This window comes from Oryza brachyantha, chromosome 10 (genome assembly GCF_000231095.2).
Source record: "Oryza brachyantha chromosome 10, ObraRS2, whole genome shotgun sequence".
Classification (NCBI taxonomy): Eukaryota; Viridiplantae; Streptophyta; class Magnoliopsida; order Poales; family Poaceae; genus Oryza; species Oryza brachyantha.
The window spans coordinates 7,377,930-7,395,003 of NC_023172.2; the positions used below are offsets into that span (position 1 = coordinate 7,377,930).

Genomic DNA, 17,074 nt, shown 5'->3' on the forward strand with positions numbered 1-17,074 from the left:
TCTCAGTTGAAACCAATATGATAACTAACAATCGCGCCACTAGATTAGAAGATCAGACTGAACCGAGACAGTTCTAATCTAGTTGAACGATTACCGTGGCCCGGCGGAACAATGGACTTACCCCTCCGTTGGAGATCGAAGCGATGCAGCCCCTCGTCAGGTGTCAAGTTCCGCCGGAGTTGAAAACCTCGAACAAGAGGGTGGCGATGCGCCGAAAATATTTGATCTAATTATGATGTAGATGATTTACAATGACCCGGGGGCACACATATTTATAGCATCGGGTTGATGCTAGTCCATGTCGAACACAACACACGACTCTATCTCTAATTTCTATTGAATACGACACGGATTCTAATAGATAAAAGAAAACAAATAAGTCCCGATCGGACTCTAATCTCTAAGAGATAAAATCCTAACTAACTCTAACTAGTAGATAAAATTACGCCGCCAAGACTTGGTCTTCACGATTCCTTCCCGAATTCGATCTCTTCTAGATAAAATCTCTATCAGCAATTGCATCTTTCCTTATCCGAATCCAATACGGAAATTTACCAAATTTCGGTGTTAACAGGTTTCAAAAGAATGTTAAAGATACCTATATTTATTTGAACTTTAAGAATGGGAGATTTATTTTCCTAATTCTATATGTGGATGACATTTTATCAGCTAGTAATGATGTCAGTATACTGCAGGAAACAAAGAAATTATTGTCATCAAATTTTGACATGAAAGACCTCGGTGAGGCTTTATATGTTTTGGGCATAGAGATTCACCGAGATAGAAGAAAGTATGCATTGGGACTTTCCCAAAAGACATATATAGAAAAGGTGTTGAAGAAATTCAACATGTCCAACTACAGTGCTACACCTGCTCCTATAGTGATGGGCAAAAAGTATGGGGCATCGCAGTGTCCAGAAATCAATATGAGCACAATGAAATGAAAACAAAGCCATATGCGTCAGCTGTAGGAAGCCTACTGTATGCGCAAGTGTGCGCACGACCTGACTTGGCATTTGTTACCTGGTTACTTGGCAGATTTCAAAGTAATCCAGAACCAGAGCACTGGAAATTAGTAAAGAAAGTCTTGCGCTATTTACAAGCAACAAAAAGCCTCATGTTGTCTTACAGAAGATTAGAATCACTCCAAGTAGCGAGGTACTCTAATTCTGACTTTGCAAAAGATAATACAAAGTCAACATCAGGATACGTGTTTACTCTTGCGGGAGGAGCTATTTCATAAAAAAGCTCAAAATAGACTATCTCGCAGGGTCTACTATGTATGTTGAGTTTACAGCATGCTGTGAGGCAACGGGGCAGGTGAACTGGCTTAAGAAGTTCATACCCGATTTAAAGGTGGTTGACAATATTGAGAAACCACTAAAGTTATACTGCGACAATGAAACTGCAGTAATGTATGCTCACAATACTCGGTCAAGTGGTGCTGCCAAACACATTGACATAAAGTACTATGTTGTGAAAGACAAAGTCCAGGATCAAACAATCAGTCTCGAGCACATTAGAACTGAAAGTATGCTCGCAGATCCGCTCACGAAAGGCCTACCACCCAACGTGTTCAAGGAATGTGTAGCCGGCATGGGTTTACGAGAAGCCTTGTAAATCCTGGACTATATGGCCTAAAGTAAAGTACTTGTTTCTGAATAGAGATGTGCATAGTGGATGTGGAATCCATCGGTGATTAATTGAGACGATGAAACATGCTCTATGTGCAGACCTGTGATGGAATGAAAAAAGCCTAAAAGAAATAGTGAGGTCAAGGAGGAGAATGTTATATTGATCTGTAACCTTTTAGTCTAACGGCTAAAAGGGCTTTGACCATGCCCTGATCGGGGGCGTCCAACCAAATAGGCTGGTAGGCCACTGTCACATTGTGCAACATAAATAGGGGGTGGAGGCCGGCATGGCACGCATCACGAGATTCGCCGCCATCGCCACTCCACCCCACAAAACCCTAGCCGATCTAGAGGGGGCGTAGCCAGTGATGGGAATCTCCACCGCCACACCTCGACCACCGTGACCTCGCCGGGACATCGCCGACCACCGTCGCCGCCGTCAACCGAAGCCGAACACCGACGACGATGGCAGGATCGTCTTCTTCCTCTGAGAGCGGCTCCACATGTCGGTGATCTAGCTCGGCAACTGCGGGACCCAGCTCTGTGGGACCCAGCTCGGCAACTGCCGGCTGTCGCTGCCGCCCGCAGCACGCTGCCCGCGCCATGAACTACCCGCACGAGAGAGGGGAGAGGAAGAAGAGAGAGAAGAGGAAGGAAGGAAGAAAAAAAAGAAAAATCTGACGTGTGGAGTCTACTATATGCCATGTCAGCAGAACCAGACAAATAATAAGTCAATATTGTCAAAGTATTTTTTTAAACTATTTACGTGAGTTTAGAGTTACACATTTTTAATATTGAGGTTAAAAGGACGTTTGATAAACTTAACGTCGTTGAGTAGAGGGACCTCCGGTGGACATATTCCACTCACGGGCTACCAAGCTGGCATAGCCATGGAGCCCATCTTAGACTCTGGAGCAAGAAATAGCATAGATGGATCATCTTCAATTATAATTGCCAGGGACTAAACCTTGAGGATAGTTTTAAAAAGGAAATTTTAGGTAGCAAAATTTGCTCGTACAGTAAGTGAGGATATCAAAATTTTACATTAGAAAATGTATTTTTTCTATGAATACCATCATAGTATTAAGGTATGCCTTCGTTGGACTGAAACTGATATTGACATCATAGTGCACCTATGGAGTGCTCATGTATTAGATTAGGTTACTCCGTTTTGTTTCCGCTTGCACACCCATTTATGTCAAGGTTAATATACGGCCCAACGTCTTACCGTTATAATTTTATATCGTAGACCTTTACCTTATTTATTTACGGGCAACCTACAAAAAAATTTGAAGTTCTTTGTAAATGGATGGACAGGGTTGCGGGCAGCCGATTCAAACAAAATGGAGCAATGTTTAGCAAAGTAAATTTGATTAGAGGAACCTAGAGTAGGAAACTATGAATGTATACAAGATTATGACAAATCATGTTAAAGTAAATATTGTTGAGCTAAGCACTACTGTTTTATGCGTAAGAGTATTCCTTAAACAAATTAAATCAAATGTCATTAAGACACAAAGATGTAAAATAGCGTGTAAAACAATTTCTGTGAGAAAAAACAAAATCCTTGTCTGTGTGTGCCTGCCGTCGCCGGCGTCAGGTGACTTGGACTGTTTGTGCAATTTTGGCCCATCGAGCCCGTTCTTACTTAACGCGGTTGGGCCACAGAATGTCCTACCGGCTCGAGCCCATCCACCGGTACCAGTATACCAGCCGGTATGATTATTTAACTTTTAGTTTAAGTAAAAAAATGTGTTAAATTTAATTGAATTTTAAATATACATATTTTTATCATAGTGATATAGGAGTTCCTGTTATTAATATATCTTTGCTGTCTAGGTATATGAAAAACTGATCTTACTTATGTCAGCCAATAACCACCACGATTAATCGATAAGATTTACTTCGGTCCAACAAAAAATACCTTAAGTTATCGGTAGCTCGAGATACCACATCATTTTTTTATCGTTGAATCTAACCGTGCACATCCTAATCAGCTAAATTTTATGGCTGAAAACAATTTGGTACCTCAAGGTATTTTTTTGTTGAACTGGAGCAAATCTCTTAACCGATAATACCTCATAACATACCGGTGACGCAGCTTTTTAATTTTTAGTATTTGAATTTGAACTTGTGCATAGCTGCTAGGTAGTAAACCACTTTTTTGAGAGAGTACCAGCATTTCTTTCTCCAAGAAATCAATCGGTGTCTTTCTCTCTTTTTTCCCCTGAAACCGGTACGATATGTAGTACAACCTTGAGAATCCTTATCTCAATTGGAGTTGTTAATTAGTTGAACTAGTTTCTTCCTCAAGGGAATAATTAATAAGAAAAATTGGAAACCAACACATAAAAAAATGTGCTTACTCCAACCTATATGTCTATGTCGATATCAAACACACGTAACACGTTGGGTGAGACAGCCATGTTGGTCGACACTCAGGGCATGTAGTTAGGTCATTTGTGCACAATAAACTAATTAGCAACTAGTGTGTGCATGCAACTTTGAAAGTGTGTTAGGAAGGTTAATTCCGTTCTAAGCGATCGAGCAATTGGGGAAGGAAAGGCAGGGAGATGATTGGCCCTCTTGACAAGGACTTGTTAGCTAGCTCTAGCAAGTAGCAAAGTAATTAACATATATTTGTGAGTAATACACATGGTCTGAGCTGGTACACATCTTGGTGAGGAAACAACTCAATGTTTAATTTTTTTTCCCGATGTTAAAAGGACAGATGATATATAATTAAAAGTGTTAATGTTTGATTGCTAAAAAAATAAGAAACTTTGGAAAAAGTGTATTTGGGAAATTTGTCATCTAGCTAGGCTAGGCTTGATTCTGTTGAAAGTTGTGTAAAACTGCTTGGCAATGAAGGCTCTATAAAACGCAGGGAAAAAAATAGTTTGAGTACTGCATAAATCAAAAGAAAAATTCGGCTGGAAATTTGGGAGGCCAGGACTAATGTGATAGCGATAAGCCTATAACACTTCCGTTACACATGGCTGGTGTGGTGAAAGATGCACTAATATTCATTGTTTCTAATGGTCCATATATAGGTCACATTTTATCCACAATGATCGTGTCATAGTTTTCGTCCATTTTTCTTAAATTAATTGTGTTGTTGTATGTATTTATGCCCATTTCCCATACAAACATCATGGATTCTATTATTCTAAAATAAAGGATTTTTTAATGTACCGTTAAATAATCGTGAGTTGGTCGTTATGTTAGATCTAATGGCTTTGATCGTATTATACTACACTGGTGGTGTGTAGGTGTAGTAGAAATTTTATAGCGGTAAAATAGAAACTAAAATATATAACATTGCAATAAATTTATGTGTCATATATCATATTAAAACATATAAAATGGTAAATATATATTGCTAAAGTTTCAAATAAAATGTTTAATATATTTATTAAAAATACATAGATTTAAATTTACAACACTACTACAGCTAATATGAGGTACCGTACCATTGTCCAAAATAAATTGAAGAAATCCACCTTTTTTATGGAGGTTTCTTTAAAAAAAATAATATATCCCCCATTGATTCCATGGCTATTCTTGTTTCTGTCAGCTATACTTAGTTCGCAAAAATTCCCATATTCTTATTTTGGCGCTGACCTAGCTTACACGGTGCAGACTGTCATAATCGGTTATGTGTTAACGACGGTTTCGCTCGAAATATTCTTGGTGAAGCCATTCCTTAATTGCTTTTGTGGAGTTGTAGGTGGCGGCACACTGGGCGATTTGCTGAGAAATAATAAAGAGGTGGATTGCCTCTAGCTAATATGTGTGCGCATGCAATAATTTTGGCGTTAAACCGAAGAAAAGTATAGTCGTCCTAGCTGGCCGGGGGCGTATCTGCACGAGATGGCAAGTAACAATCAAGAGCTGAGAGCACGCAGCAGATCGAGCACCGACCGCGCGAGGTGGACGGGTCATCGTTTCCGTTCTAAATCGATGGGCATTAATTTCCACGTCAACTGGCGTTCTCTCCTTTGGAAAATCACGCTACAACGTTTTTTATGCAGTGTGCCTGCCTGCCTGCCAGCCCCCAGTAGTTGGGCAGCTGTACGTAAATTTGTGCTCAGTGATATTTGGACGTCCGTATTACCCTGTACCTACTGTGGCAGTCACATGCAGTTAACCTCTGACCTGTAAAACAGGACACTTGATCTTATTAACTTTTCGCACCGACCAAACTAGCAATATACTTTGTTAACTCTATAGCATAATTTATTAATGTAAATAAGATATTAAAAATTCTCTGTAATGCAATCATATATAAAACAAACATTCGAATTTGTTTGTCTATCAAGCATTTGTTAATTTCATTATTTTAAATAAACACTAATAAAATAGCAGCAAACTACCAGTTAACGGTGACTATTATAGTTTTACATAATTAATTAGAGGCCAGACTATATTGTAATAAATTAAGAGTTTTACGGTTCAAATAGTAATTGTAAAACCTGTTAGGCCATGTTTATATGCTAATTTCAAAAACGTTCTAACAATAAATTGATACACTAATTTTATAATCACTGCAATAAGGTTATATATTGCAAGGATAATTATAATTAAATAATTTATTCACATTATCTAATATTAACATAAAATTTAAACTTTATAAAGCTAAATTTAATAAAAACCACTTATGTAAACATGAGTTGCATTCCATATAACTTTCTATGTTCCTATAATAAATATATTTTTGTTGACGTGGTATATATGAAAAGTAGAAAACAACAGTGTAACTCTTAAGTCTAAATTTATTTTGAGTTTAAAAACAATTTTTTCATGTCTTCTTATATTATATGAAAAAATATTTAAATCAAATATTAAGTGATCATATAATTCATAGAAAATATTTATCGCACGAGTTCTTTATAGTTTTAAAAATGTATAACGGTTTTTAGTTCATTATTATCAGTAGGTATTCTGCAGAGATGCGTCATTTGACATATTAAGAAACTTACTTATTTCACATAAAAATATGGTGCCAACAAAATATTTCTACAACACCATATACACATTTGTATTTTAGCAAAGATTCATATCTAATATTATTATTATTGTTAGTGATTCGATTATTTGGGCGTTCAATAATAGTGATCTAGAAACTTGATCTTATGTTTAGTGCAACATTGACATGACGTTGATCATATGCTTCGTTGTATATGTATCATTATCGGTGTTCTAACGATGTTATTTTTAAATTATGATTAAACTTTGATACTATAGATATACATGCATCTTTGCATATATTTATGATTAAAAAATTTATATAATAGTCTTTATATGAAGTCTAATATATACCAAGTTTTTCTAATTAGAAAAATATTCGCTAACATATGAAAACTCTATAATTGGTAAAATAATTTTCTAATTTAGAAAGTCACTAATATATGAAAAGACTATGTGAACAGAGGTGGAGTCCGTCCTAACCGCCCGGTCTTATGAAGATAATTTTAGCCGTCGGATTTGAAAAATGATGAATGAAGTAGGTAGTATGAGTAAAAGTAGTTCGTGTACTGTAGGTTAGATAACTCCCCGAGCACTATTTTAAGTGATTTTGACATGACACCAGCATGATAATAGAATTCGTATAACAAATTTACAGTGGCCACATATCATCCCTACCTTTTTCAATTTCTCTTCCTCTCATTATTAAGTAAATCGGTAATAGAAGTTAGAGGTGAGGAATAAGCCAGAGAAGATCAAGACCTAATGGCATTGGTGTTGCTCACCTCCCATATCTCCCAATTTGTGGTGGGAGGGTGTCGCCGAGTTGCTCCTTTCTAAAAGAAGAATTAGGCACTGCCATTTCATACCTTCACTTTGATGTAGGGTCCACTAGTTCCACCAGGGTGGTTTGCCCCTATTTCTATCTTTCTCCCTCCTTTTCTCTATTAATCACAAGGGATATTTAAATACATTTAAATACTTATCACTCTTAGATATATCAATTGTGTATATGACCTATGATGCCACGCTGCCAACCTCCCCTTCAACTTTTCCTCCGACCCCTGCCATCTCGGAAGTCCTCTCTCTCACCTGGATGCACCATCTCCTCGACTCTTTCCTCCACACTAGCACAATCCCCTGTCTACCCTTCTAAATATCGGTGGGAGCGATATCAGTCGTGACTAGAGTATGAGATGACTCTTGCTACATACTTTGAGGGGGTGGGTATGGAGTGCACTGGTGGTGAGGGAACAAATGAAGTCCGGAAGGAAATGTGGAGATAAATGCGAGAAGAAGAGGAAAGATGGACATATGGGCCTCATTGATTATTATTCGTTTTTGATTACTAGACTGACACTAGCGTGACACACTCCATCAAAATCTGTCGGAATTAAGTTAAAAAGTAAAAGGTAACTTGTCTAGTCCAAATAATCTAGAGACTTATAATACTGTGGGGCTGAGTGGACTGTTATAATTATTAAGGGGTAACTCATATTTTCCATGCTTCTGAAACAATCTTGTTATACTCGTACCACTCTTGTATTACTGTGCCACACAGCCACAGTAATCAATTCTTGAGTTAGCACGAAGCCCCAGCAAACAAGACTTTGTGTACGTATGGATAAGTCATATGGTTCAGTCGGACGTACGGTATTTTCGCTTGTGAAAACCGTGCTGCCAACGCTCTGTTTGCGGCACCACTGGCCGTCATGTTTTTCCCACCGAACTGAACTGATTGATGGTCTGAAGAAAGCGCCGTGAAGCCATCCACCACCAGTGCGCAGCTAGCCAAACCCGTAAAAACGTCAGTGCTGCGTCCTTCGCACCTAGTACCCCCACTCGCGTCCGCGCGTCGGTCGCGCCATGGCGGCGACCGCGGCGGCGCACGAGCCGCGACACCCACTCGCGCCGGCCGCCGCCCTCGCACCCAACTCCGCCACCGCGTGTTCGACGCCTCGCCGCGGCAAGCCCGGCCCACCCTCCCCTTCCTCCCGCCACGTCTCCTCCCTCACCTCGTGCGCCGCCGCGCGCCGCGTCGCGGGTGCGGGCGCCCCGGCGACGCACCCCGCGGCGGCCGCTGCCGCCACGATGCGGATGCGGAGCCTGTCGGTGTCGTTCCAGGGGGAGTCGTTCGTCTACGAGACGCCTCGCGCGGCGCCCCCGCGACGCGCGCCTGCTGCTGGGCCGAGGCCGACGCGCCGGCGGGGAGGCGAGGCCGAGAACGAGCGGCCGCCGCCTTCGCAGCGCGGCGGATCGGCCGCGAAGGCGAAGGGCGCGGCCGACGCGCTCGCGCGCAGCCTTGACTGCAGCCTCCACCGCAAGGAGTCCATCCTCGCCGCCGTCCGCCTCCTGCGCAGCTCAATCTCTCCCGGGAACGCCGCCGACGCGGCCACCGAACACTCCGGCTCGGCGGACACCGATACCGACCCCACGCTGCCCAGTATCCCCACGCAGACGAGGTTCTGGCAGGAGACGAACAGCCGTCTGCGGCGGCTCCCGGAGTCCGGCCTGCCGAACCCCATCTCCATCTCCCGGAGGCCATTCTTGGACGGTCCAATGTCGCCGACGCTTCTCGAGACCTCGCCGTCTCGCCGCGACGGGCAGGACGGGAGGGAGGAGGCACGAGCGCCGGCGAACGCGCCGTCGATCATCAGTTTCGCGACGGCGGTGAGGAGGGCCAACAAAGGGGAGGACAAGATTGAGGAGGCACACAGGCTGCGGCTGCTGGACAACCGTCATCTGCAGTGGCGCTGCCTTAATGCTCACGCCGACGCTGCCGCCGTCGCGCAGAGCTGCGCTGCCGAGGTAAATCATGGATTCATGGTAACCTCCCTCCATTGCATCTTTCAGAAATTTTAGCTGAAATTGCTGGATGCTCGTCTGAAATTAGCATTGGTGGGCCAAAATAGTCTTTTTTTTCTTTTTTTGGTCTGTGCTTAATTTTTTGCATTAATTTAGATTGTTCACTAGGAATTATGCAAGTCGCATATGTTACCTCTATTTTCACAAGCACTGTCCATGAATATGCCGTTGAAGAGCTATAGTACACAATATTAAGGATAGATTGTTCATGTTCTGCAATGTGCCCACCTGCAATCCTGAATTGAGTAGTTAGTTCAGAAGGAATTCTCAACATTATCGATCGTCAGTTTGTCACATCCTGTTATAATTATTATTACCGCTCTTCTCTATATCTCTTCCATTTTTTTTAAAGGATCTACATCTCTTCAATGCACCCTCACGTTCAGATGTCATTATTAGTCACATTGAAGAGAACTAAGCTAGATTATAAATTCCTGACAGAAACCCCCAAAAGGAACTGTTTATAACTCAGATTGATTACAGCTGTGATCAAATAAAAGCTCCCAGCAAGTTTCTATTGGAAAATCACCAAACTGGTTAAAATTGCAAAAGGGTAATGTTCAAACAGTCAAATAATTCAGATACCATAATGAGGATATAATGCCATCGTATTTTGGGCTTTTGATCCCTTCCTTTTCATTTTTGCTAATGATCTCCTTCCCACATGTTAAATGTCTTGGCAACAAAAATGTGGACGATAAGTTGTGGAGCTGTTAGCTTACTTTATCTTTTTCCAAACAAACAATATTTTGCCAGCCTACATTGGACTTTTATTTAGTTATATGGACCCTTTCAATTATAACTCAAACAATATTAGTATCTAAGAGGTGTTGCAATTTATGCTGAGTGCAAACGGTGTTTGATCTGTTGGAGCTCCTAAAAAAGAAGCACATCGAGCATTAATCAAAAGTTTATATTATAACAGGCATGATTTCTGTTTCTCTCTGCTATGATTTTTCTGGAAGGAATCTGCAGTGTGAGGGAGGACACATCTCGATTGAGAAAATAAAAATCCTTTCTGCTCTCTGACAAAAAACCAATTCTATTAAAAACAGGCTTTGTTATTAATTTTAAGGTCGACATGTTTAATGTGTGTAGTTCACTCTAATGTGTACTGAAACTGTTGCCGCATGAGAATACTACAATAGCATAATGCAGGGTTGTCGAATGTTACTATTTAAGCTTCAATACACCATTGTGGAATTGCATGTATTCTACTATTTGATCCTACTTGTACTGAGGATTCAAGATATCTTTTTCTGTGTGTGATAAGGTGACGAAGAACCTGTGAACCTGCCCATTTATAGTTTCTCGGTGAACACAGGACAACTTTTTTAACAAATAAATTTCGGAAATTTGAAATATTTGGAAATTATAGTTTTGTTTGAGCTTTTCCCTAGGTGTGGATGTGCATCTTATTTTCAGGTGTTTCTACGCATTTTTTTAGTTGAACTCATATTTGATTCCACTTTTCAGAAAGCTCTGCATAGTGCATGGAAAGATATCTCAACCTTACGTGACAATGTGAGTTTCAAAAAGAGCAAGCTTCAGCTTCAAAAGCAAAAACTCAAACTATTTACCATTCTCAAACAACAGGTAAATTATATAATTATTTAGCTGTTTTGACTAGTTTCTCAGTTTTTAGGCAGATGCCATTTTTTCTTAAGAGTAACTTGTTTTGTACATTCTATTTCCTATGTCCATAACATTCAGTATGTCTAATAAATAACTGAGATTTTGCAGCGTAAATCAATGAGATGTTGTATCTGTTACAAAAGGTGGTATGTGAAATATATGAATAGAAATGCACGTCTATTCTGTTCGGTTAGATTTAGCTGGAGTGGCAGCTGCTGTGGTTATAGGTTACTCAGTCCAACAAGCCATATGGGCTGAAGGATAAAGAAGCTATAAGCACCCATCATGGCCATGATTAGTCATGAGTCATGACTAGTTGAGGACTACATACCGATTGCTTCTACTGCTAGTATGTTGCTACCGGTTGTGCCTGACCCATTTGAGCTCCCGTCTCATATCCCTTTCAGTCATTTTGGCCTGATAGACCAGGCGTCCCAAATGACTCACTGTTGCTGCCATTGTATTGCATCTTCTGCTGCCAACAAGTCGAGTCATACGATTTGATAACAGTGGCACCCATAAGCGGTAACATATAGTAAGAAAACTGGGATAATAGGGCATGTGCCCATAGTAATATGTGTTGATTTGGTTAGTTAAGAGGGCCAATTTTGTAATCACAGTTAGAAATCGAATTTCATAACACTTGCCCTTAAAAAGTAAGGGCCTCTTCAGTTTGAAGGAATTTTAGAGGAAAAACGTAGGAATTGAACTGTTTTCTCTAAAATTCCTATAAAATTTCTGTAATCCGAAGAAGCCCTAAATGGACGTAGCCAAAAGGAATTATGGGCCAATTGGGTTTGATATCCTACCAAAATTTTGGTTGTGCGGTAGGGTAGAGTGGATGAGAATGAGATTAGGTTTGTTTGTTGCCAATAAAGAGACAAATACGTGAATTTTGATGGTGTCTTTGGTCTGCTACCCTACCAAATTTGCCAAAATTTTGTCCCTACTAGGTTTTGTGTTTCTTTTTTTACAACACTTGTATATGTGAAGATTACTAGTCTACCCCTACTGATGCATAGTGCCTTATATGATTGTAACATACTACCTCCGTTTCATAACGTAAGATGTTTGACTTTTTTGGTCGTAACGTTTGACCATTCGTCTTATTTAAAAATTTATTACAAATATAAAAAATGACAAGTCGTGCTTAAAATTCTTGTGATAATAAAGTAAGTCACAAGCAAAATAAATAATATTTTCATAATTTTTTAATAAGACAAATGATCAAACATTGCAAACAAAAAAGTTAAACATCTTACACTATGAAATACACTATGAAACAGAGTATTATCCACTTGGTCATAATGGTAGCTACAAGAAGCATCAATTCAAATTGGTCATGAATTGAACACCACCAATTGAGGTGGCAATGGTGTCCATCTGGAAGTTAGGACCACATGCTTTGCATGACTGTTTAAGGTTGCATCCAAACAAGATGGATGGGAGAAACTTATTGTGAGTAATTTGCTGAAAGATGCTTTTGGCTGCTTTAGATATTGACCAAAATGCAAGAGATAGGAAATTTCTATATGTCATTTTCTTTAATTATCTTAGTACTCTCATCTATTTTAGGAATTTAGTATTCTTCGTTTTGATAAAAAGTTAATTTTTTTATGTGGCCAGATTGCTTACTTAGAAGAGTGGTCTCATCGAGAAAACAATCATACGAGTTCGATGTCTGAAGCAATTAAAGCATTAGAGGCTAGCACCATCCGTCTTCCGATCGTTTGTGGTGCTAAGGTCAGGAATTTTACATCTTAGTCAAGTATAAACTGTTTTCATTTGATTAATTTCTTAAGCTATGTTGCTCACATGTGGAACAGGCTGAAGCACAAGATGTCAGGGAAGTTATCAGCTCTTCTGTGGCCAAAATGGATACAATGGCTTCCTCAATGTGTTCTTTATTGTCAAAGGTGTATATATTTTGTTCCACTCTTTTCAAATTTAAGTAAATATTTTGCCTATCCTGATTCTTGAATCTTTGTTGGAACATGATGTGATTTTGCATCTGTTCATACGAAAATCTCTACTACGTACACCTGAGATATGTGATGATGATCCTATCTGTACCATAAACAAGGGTATGGAAAAATGTTTTTCTTGAATCCTGGTAAATATCGTGTGTGGATTTTAATGTTTTCGCTAGAAACAAGAAGTCTTTCTGGTGATGCAAATCAAGATAATGGAATGCTTCATCAGAATCTATGTGCCTTCTAAGTTGTTAAATTTATTTACATAATGATAATTTGCTAAATGTCCACAATATGGGTGTTCCGCTATGACGATAAAAAGTATGCATGGCAATTAACATAACTAGTGGTATTGTTCCTACTCTGTTCTTCCTCATGAATTTGTTAATGATCATCAGGTTGAAGGAATGAGTTCCATGGTGTTTGAGCTAGCAAAAGTTGTATCACAAGAACAGATGTTGTTGGACCAATCAAGAGACCTCTTTTCTGCAGTAGCAGTAATGCACGTAGGTTCTTCTTCTAGTTCACCTCCTCTGCCTCTCTCACACACACTACACACACATTCTTTCTCAATTTGACTGTTACTCTGCGCATTATTGTCTTCATGATATTACTCAAATACAGGTTAAACAATGGAGCCTGCAAGCTTATATTCTTCAAAGAAAGCAGAAGCTTTGCCAGGCACAGTTGTAGGTCAGTTTGGTACCAACCTTCATGGCCACTAACATCAGCTGGCTTGAATTGTCCTAACGGGAGAGACTAGGCAATGAAACCTGTCTATAGTTGACTTCATTGATTGAACAGGATCAGAAAAATGTTTGATCTCACAAGTCACAACTCACAACTCACAGACAGTTTGTTTTTTTGGTTGTGCATATATCATAGATGGTTTACCTGAAATGTGTGCAGAGGATGTATATAGAAAACCCAATATTGACGGGTTTTTTTTTGTGCGTGCGTGTGTGTGCATATCATAGAAAGTCTGGCTGAAATATTTGCAGAGGATGGATACAGAGAATGCAATGTTGACCAAATACAAATGATGTATGTAGAAATGACAATCTTTTCATTGTGTGCTTACTCCACTATGTATGCCGGATGCTTAGTGTCAAAGGATACCGTGAGTTTTTATATTCTAAAATTCTTTATTCCAGTCTACTCCTAGCATTTTTAGATTCCAATTTTATACACAATATAAGCGTTTATACGACGTTGGTTCCAATTCATGGGAATTTCGGTATTTTCAGCCTATCAAGTGCTTAGAAACGCAATCTGAATAATTCAAAATTTTACCCTCTTATCTTAATATTTGTTATCTATTTTTTTTCATGACAAGCAGGGGTTGATGTTGCTCCAGAATACGATGTTGCATATGATAAATAATGAATTAACGGGAAGTGAAGACACGTGTCAGACTGAAAATATGGTCTATCACTAACATGCATGAGAATGTACAAGAGCAAAGAGCAAGTATAAAGGTAGATTAGAGCAAGTGCAATAGTATAGCATACCTAAAAATTATCTATAGCTAACTTAATATCTAATTCATACAATAGTCATATATTATACAATTAATACCAGTCTCACCTTACGATAGGGCATGTAGACTAGTGGTTACAAAAGCTTTAGTTGCACTTGAGCCATTTCGACTTTGACTTCTATTTCTTTCCGTTACGTCGAAAGTTGCTGAAGATATTTCTTTTTATTTCTCATCAAACGAATGACATCTTCTTTTGGAATCCTCTTTTCGACTCTAACTCGCACACTCTAGTTATTGCTTTTCTTTCTGTTACTTCGAAAGTTGCTGTTTCAGCTTCAGCCACGCGAATTCTCGATATTCCTTTTTATTTCTCATCGAACGAATGGCATTTTCTTTCGGAGGTACTCACAGGGGTAGGGTTTGTACCTGCTCTTATAAGCTAATGTGGGGAAGGGATGGAATGAAAAAGAAATGAGATTAACTTTTATACCATAGCTTAACCTTATAACTAATTTATTATATATATTGACTATAATGTATTTGACTATAATGTATATAACTAAGTTATTATATATGTTGACTATAATATAAAGTAAATTGGTTGTACTATTAAACTTGCTCTTAAGACCAGTGTCACATATGAGAAAAGCATTTTTTCTTGATGTCAACGGTTGACCATTACCGTCACACCTCTGTGAGGCTTCCCTGAGCACACTCAAGATGATGGACTCATGCCAAATGTAATAGCAAGTTGCAAGCCAACTATAAGCTTATATAAAAAGAGAGAAATGAAAAATGAAAATCGTTGGCTCTCAAGAGTTAGCTTTACAAAGCATCTAAGGTAGATGCATTAATTACATAATTACGAGAAATGGACAAGAGAAAAATATTGTAGCCAATCTTATAGCTAATCTATTTTAATGTTAGGCGTAATATAGGATTATACTTAGTAGTTGGATCTATAGTTAAACTTGCTCTAATGGATGCTCGACAATCATAGCAATGAGGAGTAGTATACTTTCCATCCCCAAGAGCATAGGGTTGATTCTTTGGCTTTTTTCATTAAAAAAACCAAACAACATATTTGCATAAGAAAAATAATTTGTGAATAAAAATTTAGGGGCTGCTACACCACGGGATCCCGTTTTGAAAACGGGATGATACCGATGAGGTATCAAACACGATACCTCGTCGGTATCAGATTCGATACTGGAAACAAGATGATTCCGATAATGTATTAAACACGATATCTCGTTGATATCAGATTTGATACTAGAAACGAGATGATTCTGACGAGGTACCAAATATAATAACTCATCAGTACCAGATCTGATACTAAAAATGGGGTGATTCTGACAAGTTACCCAATATAATACCTCGCGGCATCAGATCTGATACCGCACCAGTACCAGATGAAACCAGAGCGATAACCACTGATGCTCGGTTAGTCACACCCTAAAAAGTTGCTGAATCGTCGTTATCGTTGTCGCCGCCGTCGTCGCTGCTGCCGCCATCATCGTAGTAGTCACTGACTCCGTAGCCGCCATCGACCGCGCTGGCTGCTCCCGCCACCACCCCCGCCGTCGTCGCCGTTGTTGCCGCAATTATCGCTGTAGCCGCAGTCGCCACCATCACCGCAGCGAGCGCAGGGGGAGGACACGCGGAGGTCGAGGGAGCGCACCTCCTGGGCGCCGCGACAGGGCAGCTCCAAGCAGAGCGCAGAGCCAACGAAGCCTTGGCAGCCCGTGTTCGGTGCGTTGTCATCATCGTGCGGAAGCGTGTTCGATTGGCTCCGGCACCGCGTGAGAGAGTTGGGCTTGATTGGCTCGATTGGCCGTGCGGAAGCGTGCGTTCGGGGCGGAGAGAACGAGGGCATGTCATCGTCATCGCTGCATATGCATATGAGGAACAACACCACGAGAAATTCAGCGATACATGAATTGCATGGCATGTGCGTATCGGTTCGTCCATTCCGCGCGTCCGAGGAACGGTATATCGTGCTTTAGTTTTTCTCTAAGAGTGTTGAGACGGGACTAATACACTCTCACTTAGGTTAATTGCCTATTTAACTACATGCTTATATGTAAAAAGAATATTGGAGGGGGCAGGCCACAGGGAATTTTTTTATTTTTTAAACATTTTTAATAAATAGTTTTATTACTAAATCTTGAGAGAAAATATTTTCACCGTGTGAATCTTTTGGCCATGTCACTAATGTTGGTGTGACCAGACAACGCTGTCACGTAGAGTATTTGACGAGCTTTGCGTGGAAACGTTGTTTTGACAAACCACCAACACACGCATGGTCACAAAGTTCATACGGTGAAAATATTTTGTTTCGAGGTTTGATAATAAAATTATTCATTTAAAAAGTTTAAAAAACAAAAAATTCGGCCACTGGCTGCCCCTCGTCTTTGCCACTATGAAGGTAGCTGAGGCAATAGTAATTTTTGCAGACGAGTGTAACATCTGATGTCACTACTAAATGAATGAAGATTTCGACAGTACAATCTTATACT

At 39.8% G+C, this 17,074-nt stretch overlaps 1 protein-coding gene across 1 annotated transcript; it reads left to right on the forward strand.

The window, feature by feature from the left end:
- Positions 1-8,424: 8,424 nt before the first annotated feature.
- On the forward strand, positions 8,425-14,216 carry LOC102708185 (QWRF motif-containing protein 2-like). Its single transcript, XM_015841473.2, has 6 exons — positions 8,425-9,410; positions 10,944-11,063; positions 12,729-12,845; positions 12,929-13,018; positions 13,474-13,581; positions 13,700-14,216. The coding sequence occupies exons 1-6, from the start codon at positions 8,469-8,471 to the stop codon at positions 13,766-13,768; spliced, it is 1,446 nt and encodes a 481-aa protein (XP_015696959.2). The 5' UTR covers positions 8,425-8,468; the 3' UTR covers positions 13,769-14,216.
- Positions 14,217-17,074: the final 2,858 nt, after the last annotated feature.